Source organism: Strix aluco, chromosome 6 (assembly GCF_031877795.1).
Source record: "Strix aluco isolate bStrAlu1 chromosome 6, bStrAlu1.hap1, whole genome shotgun sequence".
Lineage (NCBI taxonomy): Eukaryota > Metazoa > Chordata > Aves > Strigiformes > Strigidae > Strix > Strix aluco.
The window spans coordinates 22854586-22869197 of NC_133936.1; the positions used below are offsets into that span (position 1 = coordinate 22854586).

A 14612-nucleotide genomic window follows, 5' to 3' on the forward strand; every position below is an offset into this window, starting at 1 on the left:
CCGAGTCGCCTGTGTACGCGCGCTGTTGCCGGGCAACCCGGCGGCGGCGAGTCACGTGATGACGTGGATTTGAGGCACGTGGCGGGCGGCGGCCGGGACTTACGCGGAGGGAGCCGGAAGTGGCGCGTGCGGAGGTGGGCCGGGGGCAGCGCGCGGCTCGCGGGTGGTGGCGGCGGCCCCGCCGGCTCCGTCCCTTTCCCTCACGGGCTTTCGGTCCGCTGCCGAGACCCCCCGTCTGGCCCGGCCCGCGCGTCCGAGGAGCCCTCGCCGGGGTGGCTGCTCTGCTTTACCTCTCGGCCCGGTCGTTGCGCTGCAGACGGGCGGCGGCTGGGAGGGGCTGCTTGGGCGGCCTGCCGGCGGGGCCGCCGGCCTGGGGGGCGTCTGGGCCTGAGGGAGCGGCGGCGCTCGTCTTACGGGTGAGAGGACTTGCCTGTGAGGGGCCGGCATTGAGTACCGGATGAGGTGTCCCCGGCTCGCAGGAATTTCCGTAGCTCAGAGGTGGGCTTGTAGGTACTGAAGTTGCAGGACTAGAGCAAGCACAATTTTTTCACATCCACAAATGGCAGTATTTCTTTTCGTTGGCTGCTTTGATTTGGTGTGTCCTTGTTAAAAAGACTGACTCCATCTGTTCAGTAGTAGTTTCCTTTTGAAATACCTCTTAAGGTGTTTTGCCAGGAGAATCGCAGTTCAGTTGCATTAACAAGTGATGGAGAAATTTAGAACTGTTGGTCAAACTGATGATGCATGAGTACTGGAAGATTGACTTTGTTAGCAAGTATTAGTAACTGTGCAGTATGAGTTTAGATGCTTTCGCACTATCTATTTTAAACTGAAGTTTGATACTGAACTAGAACTTTGACCTTTGCAGACTGCTTTTTTAGCTTCAGTACAACTTCCCACAGCTGTAGTGGCCATAAATAGTTTACTTTGTTTAGATATTTGTCCTAATGCTTCATTTTCTTGCAGAATTTTTCTCTTCTGAGCACAGATCAGGGTAGGAATTCAGTATTTTTGTTTAGATAAGTAATTCTCTTCTTTTGTTTGTTTGTTTTGGAAGCTATTTTCTGACAGCAATGAAATTTCTGTTGGTTTTTGATTTTGACCATACAATCGTAGATGAAAATAGCGATACCTGGATTGTGAAATGTGCTCCTGAGAAAAAACTTCCTAACGGGTTAAGAAACTCCTATCGACCAGGACATTGGACAGAGTATATGGGCAGAGTCTTTGTCTACTTGGGAGACAATGGTGTCAAAGAAGATGAGATGAAAAGAACTATGACAACAATTCCTTTCACTGCAGGAATGGTAGATCTTCTGGGTTTTATTGGCGAGAACAAAGAGTTGTTTGACTGCATAATTGCTTCAGATTCTAATACAGTATTTATTGACTGGATTTTGAAAGCTGCTGACTTCCATAAGGTGTTTGATGAAGTGTTTACAAACCCTGCAGCATTCAGCAGTACTGGCTATCTTACTGTGCAGAACTTCCATGCTCACCATTGTGCAAAGTGCCCCAAAAACCTTTGCAAAAGGAAAGTTTTAAAAGAATTTCTAGATAAACAGTTGGAGCGAGGAGTAAGTTACACACAAATTGTGTATATAGGTGATGGTGGGAATGACCTATGTCCAGTAATGTTTTTGAAGAAGGATGATATTGCTATGCCCAGGCAGGGGTATACCTTGGAGAAGAAGATTTCTCAACTGGCCCAAGATCTGAGTCCTGTAGAGTGTTCTGTTTTGGTTTGGTCATCTGCTGTTGACATTATGTCTTACCTGAAACTGCTTATAAAGAAATAATTCAAATGATAAAAGGAAACATATATTTTATCTTTCTGGGAGAGAAAAACTGCATCTGTTTAAAAGCACAAAATTGTAAAATTGGGCTGTTATCTGAACTTACGTTTTCTAAACACAATATTAAACTGTTTATGTTCAATCTTGGCAGTAGTGGGAAGTTAAAGTGGCTTTCCAACATATTACACATTCCAACGTAAGTGGAGAAGGGGGGTTGCAAGAGGAATTGCCATGATTCTTTGTCTTCCCTGCCCCCCCCACTTTACCAATGACATAATGAACCTTTTCTGTTCCACGCACTTAGGGGAAGGAGCAGGACTGGTGCACAAAACAATGGAATTATTTACTTACAAAACATTAGGAGCCAGGAACTGTGGTTCTGGAACTGTTGGCTTTTATACTTCTTTGATCAGGATAGATGTTTAATTTTGTAAATTACTTGGAATGCTTGTAATCTTGTTGGATCTGAAGACACATTTATATTTTCAATATACTAAATATTTTAGCAAATAAAACTACTTTTTAAGAGTTTGTATTATCTTGTAAAGACAATAAAAGTTATTGTCACTAACAAAAGCAACACACCTGATTTGTGTAATATATTCTGCTGGTCTGCATGTCATCAGGCACCTGTTCTTGTAAGGGCCTGGAGAGAGGGAACACAAGTGTAGGGGTCAGCCTTTGGGTAACACCTTCATTTATTTTGTCAGTCAGACCCCTTGTCTTCTGGGGAGCAGTAAGGACATTGTTGTTCTGCTTAAAAAAAGTCACTCTCCCATTCTCCTGACTACCACCCTGACAGTGTGCTGCTGCCACTCTGTGTAGAGCTAATGTTGGTTTGATCTTCCATGCTGACAGCTCTGAGTCAGCCAGGTGCTTTTTTTCTTGCTGGGTTTCTGCTGCAATGCACAGGCCCACAGAATGGTGCATATGTATACGTGCTTACACTGATATTACCTATTCACACTCATCCATATCTATAGCATAATCCTCTATTACAGGCTGGAAGGGAACATTTATGTCCATTTTAACTTTTTAACAGAATTGTTCTGTCTTTGAATAGTTTAAAGAATCGTTTGTGAACGTGCAGTTTTTCGCTTTACCACTCAGTGAGATGAGCCCCAAGAGTTGGCTATGTGTATAGAGAGATTAAAATAAGTCTCATTAAAGTTAAATGATGTATTTTCATGCCACATGTTTTCCTTCTTACAGTCCCACAAAAGGTCCAGAATGATGCTGTAGTCTGCTATTGAACAGATGACTGTTTTAGCTTAAGTGCCTTGAGAAATTAGTCTGACTTTTGCCACACTTCAGTTGCAGATGTCAGAGGTGTAGCTCAGCGGCCTACAGATGCTGTAGCTGTCTTCCTCTGCTTTCCATGTAGCATTGTTCTCGTTTTCTTACCGACATTTGATGTTGTCACCACCTCCTTTTTCTCAGTTGAAGATTTTTAGGAGCAGTCGTGCCTGTTTTCAGGCTCATAATGTATATAAAGTAAGATTTCCTTCAAATATTTTCTTGTAAATGGTGCTGCTCTTAGCCCTTCACCTACTTTCATGAATTGTAGAAGGTTGCTTTGAACACACTGTTGTCTGAGATATCCAGAATAATATTCTTGTGTTCTCAGGAGCATTGCTTTAATGATGGATATTTGATAGGTGCCTGAGATGTTTGTATTGGAGATCTTACCCTGTTGTCTTGTGCAAGGGCATGAAGACAGCATCTGACAATCTCAAGTTGGGCAGGTTTAAGTTGTCCAATTTACAGGTCATACAAAAGAATGGTAATGGCCGTTGCATTGAACAATTCTGTATGGTTACTTTTTTTTTAAGTTGTGTCTCCATTTTAGATGTGCTGCTGAATGTTCTAGATTCTGTGCAGGTCTCTTTTGTGCTTTTCAGAACTTAGTTGTGAGACAGATTGCTTCTTGTTTGTCCACGCATCTCAGTTACTGCTCACTTAAAAACAGACAAATGAAAAACTAGTATATAATTATTCAGCTTTTTCTTCCACTTATATTAACTATTGTTCTTTTAGCCTTAAAGAACCTACCTTGTAGTTTGCTGTGAAAGTTAGAAATTCATCTTCATGCTCAAAAATGGGTGCTTTTTGTGGTTTTGATGAAAGTACCGAAGCAGGAGTTGAGAGTAGATTAAGTGGACTACTTGAAATATTAGCAATTATGATCTAATCACTTCAAGTAGAGGGTAGAGCTGGTGCTATTTGCTAGACAAAGTGCATGTTGGAGACAGAAGAAATTTTTCAATTCCAGTAGGTAGGCCATTAAGGTATTAACATGAGGTCTTGGGGTTTTTTCCTTTTAATAAAAGAAAAGAGAGAACTTTCCTGAAGCCCCACAATTATCAATTTTTTCCACATTTGTGTATAAAGGAGGGGAGATGAACATCTCCAAAGGGTGAAGCTGGTTTAAGCTGGTAACCCAGCCAAAAGAGAAAGAGAGAAGCTCCTTGACAGGATGCATGTTCAGTGTGAGTGTTGCTGACCTCCAGACTTGCTGGCGGTTTAAATCAACATGCTGTCTGCGAGGGAGATGACTTTAGGTAAAGATGTTATGAAAAGAAATGTGTAGTGGAAGGCGTATGTGTGTATGGGAAATGTTCTAATGGTTCTGCTATCATACACCAGCTACTATGCAGAGTACTTAGCCTTAGTGTTATGTGTTAGTAGGATGGCTGAGACCTGGGAGAAGTTTCTGCTTGTCTGTAGGAAGCTGATGAAATGGAAAGTACAGACCCACAGCAAAACAAAGCTGTTGGCATGGGGATGTATAAACAGACTGAGGGCTGTACAAGGGAGTGCTCTGCAGAAAGAAATGGAGTGAGTAATGTAGCTGAGGGACAGGCCTGGGTCAGAGACAGTAGGGCTACTGCTAATTCCTGGGTTACACCACAAAACTCCAATTTCCTGGGCTGAGGAAAGCTATCAAGAGTGGTTGAAAAACTGAAGGCAAAGATGTGTGAAGGATTTGTGGCTTTTTGTTTGGATCAGCTTATTTGTGTCTTATGTTACTGTGTAAAAAGTTTGAGTCCTGTTGCAGGGTTAGCATGGGTCTGGTTTGAGCTCAGAGGGCGAGCGAGCATCATGCAGCTGCTCGCTCACCCCTTCGTCCCCAGTGCTGTGAAAGAGAAAATAAGGCAAAAGACTCAGTAATCGAGATGAGGACAGGGAGGGATGATGAACTCATTAAGGTCAGGGGCAAAAGGCAGGCTCGTTAGGGGAAGAAAAAGAACATCAATTTAATTTAAACACTAACAACACCACCACTTAACAGAGAGAGTGGGACAGTGAGAAGAATTGCCACATCTTAAAAACACCTTCCCTCACTCCTCCCTGGGCTCAATTTTGTTCTTGATCTCTTTACCTCCTCCACCCCAGCAGCACAGGGCAGGGAATGGGGGGGTGCAGTCAGTCCACTGCTTCTTCCTCCAAAGAGGGGGGAAGCACTCTTCTGCATTGATATTTGGGTTGACATAGCGCTGAGGATATGGTGTAGTTCCGAACTGTCAATGTTAGGTAAATGGTTGGACTAGGTGATCTTCAAGGTCTTTCCCAACCTAGATGATTCTGTGACTCTTCCCCCTGCTCCATGTGGCTCTCCTCCCACAGGAGACAGTCCTCCATGAACTCTCTCTTCCGTGAGGCCTCCCCATGGGATGCATTCTTCTGGAGATGCTCTGGTGTGGGTCACTTCCACATGACACAATTCTCCCAGTGCCAAACTACAGTAGTGGGGGCTGCTTCTTCCCCCAGAGTGCTGGGGGTCTCCCACAGGCTGCAGGTAGGTCTGTGCTCCTCCGGTGACCTCCATGGGTGGCAGGGGTGTGGCCCTGCCCTCTCACCATGGAATACAGGGGGGCTCTGCTCTGGTGCACCTCCCCCTCTTCCTCCTCCTTCCTTCCACTGACCTCACCGTTCACATAGGTGTCCTTGCAACTCCTCCTCACAACTCCTCTTCCTCCTCCTAGGTTTCCCTTCTTAAATACGTTATCACAGAGGCACAGCCACTGTTGCTAATTGGTTTGGCCGTGGCCAGAGGTGGGTCCGACTTGGAGCCCAGGAGCTTTGAGAAGCTTCTCACCGGGGCTGCTGCTGTAGCCCCCTCCCCTGCTACCAAAACCCCAACACACAAACCCAGCACAGCACGAGAGGAAGGATGGCGGAGGGGTATGTCCATATACACTTTCCAGTTCAGATTCCTTCTTTAGTTCGTGCTTCTGGTGGGCATCGTTGAGAAAGTACCACCAGTAATTAAGATGAAAAAAATTATGCTTTTTAATCTCTGTAGAGCAAGAGCTCTCCTAATTTCTCCTTTTGGGTATTGCTGGCACTTGGCTAATAATAACAAATACCCTCCTCCTTTTGGTAGGGGAAGCTGCTGCCAGAGCTTTCAATCCAGAAGAGCTCTGGCAGGGCAGGGGGAGCCTGGCTGCTGGATTTCAAGGATCCCAACCCCGGTGCAGGTGGCAGAGGGCACACAGCTGCTTAAACCCAGAGGGTGCTGTGCTTCAAACACTTCTAAAGGTCTCCATTTCGGAAAATGTTTTGCTAGCAGAGAAGAGAAAGACTTCTTAAATTGTGAACCACGTTCTCAGAAGTGGTAAAAGCCAGTATAACCTTCTTCCTGAATAATTTGCTTCTAGTTGGAGCCTGTTTGGCAGCATAGCTCGTGCCTGTCCGTTGCACCCTGCCAAGGTTCGGGTGTTTGAGGGGAGCTCTGGCCGCCCCCTCTCCAACCTGCCCTTCTGGGGTGGGGGAGCCGCTGGTGCTTGCTGCCCCTCCCAGCCTCTGCCCGAGCGGGGCGGCTTCTGGGGGGGCCCTGAGAGGGCCCCTCGCTTTGTCGTGTGCCGTCGGGCCACCGAGCTGGTGGCGCTCCCCAGGCACCTGCTTCTGCCCCTGATAGGGCCGGGCCTTCCGCCGCCCCGCAGTCGGCCGTTTCACCCCTGCCCCGGGCGGGGGGAGCCCCAGGGCAGCAGCGGCGGCTCAGGCCGGCGGGCGGGGGCTGGGGCTCGCTGACCGCGCGGAGGGGCCGGGCCGGGCAGGCGGCCGCGGTACCGAAACAGGAGCTGTCGCGCCGGCCCCGCCGCCTCCCGCGGGCAGCGGCTCTTCCAAAGATGGTGACGGGGTCGCCGCCGGCCCGGCAGCGCCTCTCGCCGTGGCGGCCGCGCTCCGCCCGGGCGTAAGTACCGCGCCGGGGAGGCCGCGGGGGCGCGGGGCGGGCCGGCAGGCGGGGGCGGCTCTCCGCTCCGCGGGCGGGGCGCGGACAAAGCGGCGGGGAGCCCGGCGGGGAGCCCGGCGCGGGGGGGCGGACGGGCCGGCGGTCCCCGCGGCGCGTCCCGGCTGCCCGCTTTGGGCGCGGGTCACGGCGATGGCTGTGGCCGGGCAGGAGGACTACGCGTACCTCTACGAGGACTCCTCTCACCCCGCCGGCTTCCTGGAGGCGTTCCGAGCGTTTTACCGGGACGGGCTGTTCACCGACATCACCCTGCAGTGCGCGTCGGGGGTCATCTTCCACTGCCACCGAGCTGCCTTAGCGGCTTGCAGCAGTTATTTTAAAGCCATGTTCACAGCCGACATGAAAGAGAAATCTAAAAACCAGATCAGACTCCCCGGGCTCAGCCATGCCGTACTGGAAGCCCTCGTGAATTATGCATATACATCACAGATCCAGATAACAAAGAGAAATGTCCAAAGCCTGCTCCAGGCTGCAGACCTCCTCCAGTTTGTGTCAGTAAAGAAAGCCTGCGAGCAGTTTCTGGTGAGGCACTTAGATACCGACAACTGCATAGGGATGCATTCCTTTGCCGAATATCATGATTGCTCGGAGTTAGAGAAAGAGTCCAGGAGAATATTGTTATGGCAGTTTGAAGAAGTGTGGCAGCAGGAAGAGTTTCTGGACATTGGCAAGGAGAAGCTCTCTTATATTCTCTCCAGAGAAAATCTCAATATTTGGAAAGAAGAGGCAGCCATTGAAGCTGTCGTTAAGTGGGTTGCACACAACGTGGAGGAAAGAATAGAAGACATCTGTGAACTGCTGAGCTGCATCAAAGTAGACTTAGATAACATGTATTTGAGGTCAGCTTTAAGCCTACAAAAAAAATGCCGACTTAATGACAATAAGATAAGGTCACTCATATACAATGCCCTGAACCTCAATCCCAAAGGTCTTTCCAGAAGACCCACAGCAGCCATGTATGTGATCGGAGGGTATTACTGGCACCCCTTATCAGAAGTGCACGTTTGGGATCCTCTAACCAACGCGTGGGTCCAGGGAACAGAGATGCCAGATCACACCAGAGAGAGCTATGGGGTCGCTAGCCTGGGACCAGATATATATGTGACAGGAGGTTATCGAACGGAGAGCATCGAAGCCCTTGACACTGTGTGGATATATAACAGTGAGAGAGATGAATGGACAGAAGGCTGCCCCATGCTTGACGCAAGGTATTACCACTGCGCCGTTTCCTTGAGCGGCTGCATCTATGCGTTGGGGGGTTACCGAAAGGGAGCTCCAGTGCAAGAAGCTGAGTTCTATGATCCTTTAAAAAAGAAATGGCTTCCTATTGCAAACATGATCAAAGGTAGGTAAGCTTTTTGTGTGGCAGGTGCCTCAAATGTCGATCCTTTTGTGTTTGACACTTTTAAGTGCCATGGACACGTTTAGGCTTTGATCCAAGTTCTAGTGAAGTCCATGGGAATCTCCTGTTAATGATGGTGGGCTTTGCTTTGGGTATTTACTAGCCAAACAACTGCAAACATCCAAATGCTGGGCTGTGCCACAGAACTCTAGGATGGAAAAGCAAGTGGTAGTCTCAGTTTAATTTTGCCTTCTTTCAGAAGTAAAATTTCTGTTCAAATTAGAAAGAAATCGGAGAACTACCTGGGATTAGAGTCCATTCAGTAGATGGTCAAAAAACAAGCTCCAGTAACATGATTGTATTATTTTAATGTAAAATGAGATTACTAGGATTTTCTGTGCAATCTTTTATAAAGGTGTCATCTTCATTTAAAACTTCTTGCATTCAGTTTCCTCAGATGCATTTCAGTGCATCATCAGTCAGGATCCTTAGTTTAGTGTGAGGATAATGAAAAGCACTAATACCTGTTTCTAGCAGACAAAATAGTGATCTTTTAAATATGTATGAATTTGGATCACAGTCTAAGTAAAGGGTATTATTTTGTTATAAAATTTATAAACAATTATATATTTTATCATGCACTTGTATAAGTCAGTGCAATTATTTGCAATTAATTATAACATTTTACTGTAAGTTGATTCAACATAGTATTTTCCTACATATATGAAAGTTTTTGGAGGTATCTGTAACAGGGGAAAACACTTACCATGCTCCTAGAACTTTCTTCATTGTTTGTGTATTTTCCTCAAGCATTGCTTTTATTCTCTTTTTATTTCTTTTAAAAGTAGAAATGCTATGCTAATACTGTGAGCAGTTACACATTTTGTGCAGTTGTTGTGTCCCGTTTTCTGTGGGAAACTCCTTAGATGCTTAAAAAAACCCACAGTAATTTTCTAATTTTGGTCCATTTTATCTTGCCAGATCCCTTGTTTTATTTTGTTTTGTTCTCCTAGAGACGGAGTTAACATGGCTCCATTCTGTTTGTGTCCTTGTTTATACAATAGCATAATTAATAATACCATGAGAAAGACTAAAAGTATCAGAAAAGATACCCTGAGACACTGAATGATCGCAAGTCTTTGTCCTTGCTGTATGAGTGACTTTTAAAAATCTCTTTAATTTAGTGAAATATTGAAAGTAATTCCCTATTCCAAAACCAATGTGACAATGTATCTTTAATTGCTGCATAAAAATTCTGTGAAATATTGTGTGGCTGTATTATATGCAATATGTATCAGTTACAGCAGTTTTATCTAATTGCTCTTGACTTATGCTGATAAAATAAGGTGTCTTGACAAGTTTATTTAATTTCACATTCAGTTAAATACTTGCAAGCATAATTTCACCCTAAAATATTAATTAACAAGTCATTTGAAATGGGATTATGGATGGAAGTGACTGTGGTTATTGTGTGCAGTCTGAAGGTGTGTTGTGACTTTCACACTGTGTACAGGTGTTGGAAATGCCACCGCTTGTGTCCTGCATGAAGTCATCTATGTAACTGGAGGTCACTATGGGTACAGGGGAAGTTGTACCTATGATAAAATCCAGAGATACCATTCAGGTAGCGATGAGTGGAGTATAGTCACCACAAGTCCGCATCCAGGTAAACAATAATTTCTGTAACGAGCATAGAGCTTGGTTTGATTACTTGTATCTGGGAGTCTTTAAGCCCACCTAAGAGTTTCTGTCATGTTCCTAATAAAAGGAGCAGTTCCTGTAGGGCAGCAAGGGCCAGAGTGGGATCATCTCCCATTTCCAGACTCTGAGAGGGGAAGGGGAGACCCTGTTCAAGCATCTGTTCTATATAAATCACTATATAAATATTGAACTAAGGAATGGCTGCATTCTAGTAAATAATATCATTAACTAACTTTCTATAAAATCTATCTATTCATAGGCATTTAGCAAAAATCATGAATTTTTAAAAGGGTTTTCTCTATGTTCTGCATTTGGTAACAGTAAGTTTTTAAAGCAATCCTCACTAAGTACTGGTGCTCATGTCTCTATCTTCTGTAATGCCTTGAGCTTGCTTTTTACCTGCACTTTTACCAAGTGTAGCAGAAAATCCTGAGGTGTCTCCTAAGCTCAGTGAAGAAACTCAGCCACTCTCAGTGGTGCTCAATGTTTGTCATGTAGTTGCAGTTTAAGTTAAGATTATCATGCTGAGTTGAACTGTATTCCTTTCTTCCTGAAGAATACGGATTGTGTTCAATTACATTACAAAACAAGATCTATTTTGTGGGTGGACAGACCACAATCACGGACTGCTATGACCCAGAGCAAAACGAGTGGAAGCAGATGGCTCACATGATGGAGAGAAGGATGGAGTGTGGCGCCGTGGTTATGAACGGGTGCATCTATGTGACAGGAGGATATTCCTATTCAAAAGGAACGTATCTGCAGAGCATTGAGAAATACAACCCTGAGCTGAATAAATGGGAAGCAGTAGGTAATCTTCCCAGCGCTATGCGGTCACATGGCTGTGTCTGTGTGTATAATGTGTGAACATTGAATTTTCATATTGTTGTTACAGAAAACAGCAGATGCAGTATTCATAATAGTACCGATTACCTCATGAATGAGATGTCTAATACAATCTCTTAGTGCACATCATTAAAAATTAGGTATAATTTCTCTTTATTTTAAACAATTCAGAAATATAAATGTGATAACAAGACTTCCATACGTTTTTCAGTCCAATTGTTCTTTGTCATGAAAGTTTTCAAATTATTCTCTTATAATACTTTGTGCAGCTGTGTAGGAACTACTGTGAAAAACAGGTTTGTTTTAATTAATCATTGAGTGGAACTATGATCTGGCGCTAAGGTGAGTAAAGCCAAACAAAATACTCTGCACTTCTATGGACTACTGAGCTTAAAATGAAATCTTTGATATTCCAAAGATAGCTATAGAAATGGTTCATTGCCACAAGCTAACTGTGTGGTACATATAGAGCAATATCACTTGGATAACTAGGTTATCACATCCAGAAATCATGGGCGCTTATAGGATGGTTCTAATTCTACCTTCAGATGGCAGAGCGGAGAAGAGCACGGGTTGGGAATGAGGAAAGAAATGTCATGCTGTAGCCCCAGAGCACAAGCCAAAAGCGTGCATGAATTTTCCAGAAGAGTGCTCTGCAGTATGAGGCAGTTTGAGAAAAGTGCTCACTTTGCCATTCTCACACTGGCAAGGCCCATGAGAAATAAAAAAAGACTCTGCATGGCTTGGGAATGGGCTCTCTGGCCAATGCACAGGTATTGGTGATTTTTTTTTTTCAAAGAAAAGTCTTACCTAACTATTTTTTAAAATCAAATTTAAGATGAGTGTCTTTGTGGAATGGAAGGAGGAAATGCGAGAGACTGGAAAATTGCTAACATCCCCCTGAGATACAAACTTCTCTATTTTGTGTCATACCATTCGGTCTTTTCTAAAAACTGTGACTTGAGCAAAGGTGACAACTGAAGAAACTTGTCAAAATGTTATGTGTGAAGAAATTGAATCCAAAGTGGTCCACTGGATTTATTTATTATTTCTTGTAATACGAGATCTTCAAATTCTGTCTAGAAAGCAATTTGAGATGGGCAGGAAGGTCATCATTTTGTTAGCTCTTCACTGGGAGACTCCCATGGCAGGCTGCCAGCACCAGCAGAAAGCAGAATCCGTGTGTAGTATTTAATTAGCTGGTGTTCTGACCCTGACATCCCCAGGCTTCTCCCCAGTCCTTGTTCTGCATCCTGCCACGTAGGTAGCAATACAAATGCATTTGATTGAATTGTTATTGTAGTGACTTCTTAGGATTTGTTTTCTCCTCATAGCTTGTATAGATAGTGTAATGTGGGGCTTGTTATGAGCCTGGTTCCCTCAGGGAGCAAGGTGCAACTGTGTTGTCTTTCTGTGCATGTGTAAGCTCCCCTCTAACACTGGACTTGCTTGTCTGGGTTCAGCCATGTTCTACAGGGATGTATAGGCCTTAAAATTACACTTTTTTTTTTTTCAGGTTTTATGAAAATTGGTAACAGGATAGAGGGGGGAGGGAGAGACTGAAAGGGAGTACATGAGTTGTGTGGAAAGTAGAAGATGGCAAAGCCTTCCCAGTGCCAAGGAGGTGGCTGTGAGGAGCATGCCTGCTCCTGCCTTTGCTGCCCCTCAGCTAGTCCCGCTTCAGCTGCTGTGGGGCTGCGCGGTCTGATAGCAGTGATCCAAAAAAGAAATGCCTTGGGGAGCAGAGAGGCTCTTTTAGCCCAGATCAGTTCACCAATCCAGCTGATAAAATGTCCGCAGAAATAGCTGTTAGTCATGGGCATGAGAGGCAGGAACAACACAGGGCTGCTGTGGGGTGTGGTGAGAACTTCCCACACCAGCACGGCCACCTAAAATAAAATTTTGGTTTGATTGGATTGATCAGATATGATGAAAGGAGGTTTCCAAGCAGATAAGCCCTGAGTTTATAATATTTCTTTTTCCTGGTTACAAGTCTGTTCGACCTTTTTTTGTTCCTTCACATTTTTATGCTATTTCTCACTTGCATTTGACTGCTGGTAGCAGGCAGCACTCAACTCTGAGCTTTGATGTGAAGATCTATGGTGTATATATAGTTCTTGTTTTGATCTCTTTGTGTGTCACCCTACCATGTCAGAAGCTCATGGGTGTGTGGGTTCAGTGTTTTCCTTCGTTACCCATCCCACTGAGAGCTATTTAAAGATCCAGTGTAATTTGTTTAAGATTCTAAATTGTGAAGGGGTGTGAGGAATTGAACTCTGACGCTGTTTGAAATGCGTGGGCTGGGCAGGTGGGCAAAAGAAATAAAGTGAATTTCTTTCTCCTGGAAATCTCCACAGCCAAGAATTGCTCAAAGGCAGCTGGAGATTTAAAGGACAACGTCACAAGAGCATGAAGGTGATGTGCGCATCGAATGAAACCACCGTGAACTCAATGTGTGTATGTAACTTTTCAGTGCAAAATATATACCTGTGAAGTTTCATGTTTGTTGAAAGACATGAACATAGAACAGCTGCTTGTGGCTGGCCCTGAGGTTCATTCTGGCCCGTATCCTGTCACTGACAGTCATAAGTCAGTGAAAGGATGCGAGAACAAGGCAAGGACTAACAAAACCTCCCAGCGTACACCTGTCCCTCCCCTGCTTCTAAACTAGGTGCTTCATGTTGGTGGAAGACAGTGCCCTTCCAGGGTTGGAGCACAGGCACTGGAAGCTGGAGTCCACTTTCTCCCAGTGGGCACCCTGCAGGTGAGCCCTACGCTGCTCCTTGGCCCCTGCCTAACTGCCAAGTGGAAAAAAGCCTTTAGTTCTCACACATAGGAGAGTGTGTGCTGATCTGGAGTAGACAAAAGGCAGTGAGGTGACTGCCTAGGGCTTCAGTTAAGTCCTAATTTTTTAGAGATTTTTGAATGCGTTAGGATAAATGGAGTGTAGGAGTTCAGACGCGTGGTTAAATTTTAACTGGTGCTATTTTTTACAATAACCTATAATGCCCTTTTAAATTAGCTCATGTCCATAGCACATCCAGAGAAGGCATTGTAGCAATTGGGTCTGGAGCGCAGGTGGGACTAGAATTCAGTCAGAGGAGTAGGGATTCAGGCTTCTGGTCAGTAGCTTGTGCATCCTGCGGCAGGTGGAGAGCTCGGAGCAGGGGATCTTTTAGCCATCTCTGTGATATGTTTTTAATAATAATAGTTGAATGTGAACACTTAAGTTATTGTGCTATTGGACCTGTGCTATGGTAGACAGTTTTACTGTTTCACATGTAAATTAGAAAATTAACTAATACAGAAGTTGAATCAGTTGATGAGTCAGTACTATTTATTAAAATTTTTATTTGTCATCCCCATGTTCGTAGTGCTGTAGATGCCTGCAACGCATCTATAGTACTTACGCGAATGTTTGTAATATTGAATAAATGTAAATATAGCATCAGTGTGCACATATAAGCTTTTAAGTTACTTTTTCTGTTAACTGTGCAAGAGCATGTGAACAAAACCGCTGCGCTCCCGGCCCGGCGGCTGCGGCAGAGGCAGCGGCCTGTCGGTGCGTGTAAGGCCCCATCGCCCGGCCAGCCCTTCCCGCTGCTGCTGCCCGCGCCTTCTCCGAGGCGGAGAATAAACACGAAGGCGCTTCCCCCGGATCGCTGCGGGCTCA

General features: G+C 45.0%; 2 protein-coding genes across 4 annotated transcripts; both read left to right on the forward strand.

Annotated features, from left to right (window-relative positions):
* The first annotated feature begins 4 nt into the window (after positions 1-4).
* PHOSPHO2 (phosphatase, orphan 2) lies at positions 5-2376 on the forward strand. 2 transcript variants are annotated; one of them, XM_074829063.1, is made up of 2 exons: positions 5-134; positions 1058-2376. In XM_074829063.1, the coding sequence occupies exon 2, from the start codon at positions 1074-1076 to the stop codon at positions 1797-1799; it is 726 nt and encodes a 241-aa protein (XP_074685164.1). In that variant the 5' UTR covers positions 5-134; positions 1058-1073; the 3' UTR covers positions 1800-2376. The 2 variants fall into 2 exon arrangements, with proteins under 2 accessions (XP_074685164.1, XP_074685163.1); XM_074829062.1 differs by lacking the exon at positions 5-134 and adding an exon at positions 278-498.
* A 4724-nt stretch (positions 2377-7100) lies between these two features.
* On the forward strand, positions 7101-13702 carry KLHL23 (kelch like family member 23). Of its 2 annotated transcripts, XM_074829076.1 has the most exons (4): positions 7101-8395; positions 9906-10058; positions 10650-10904; positions 13297-13702. In XM_074829076.1, exons 1-4 carry the CDS (start codon positions 7183-7185, stop codon positions 13350-13352), a joined length of 1677 nt encoding a protein of 558 aa, XP_074685177.1. In that variant the 5' UTR covers positions 7101-7182; the 3' UTR covers positions 13353-13702. The 2 variants fall into 2 exon arrangements, with proteins under 2 accessions (XP_074685177.1, XP_074685176.1); XM_074829075.1 differs by lacking the exon at positions 13297-13702 and having other exon boundaries at positions 10650-11308.
* The last annotated feature ends 910 nt before the right edge of the window (positions 13703-14612 follow it).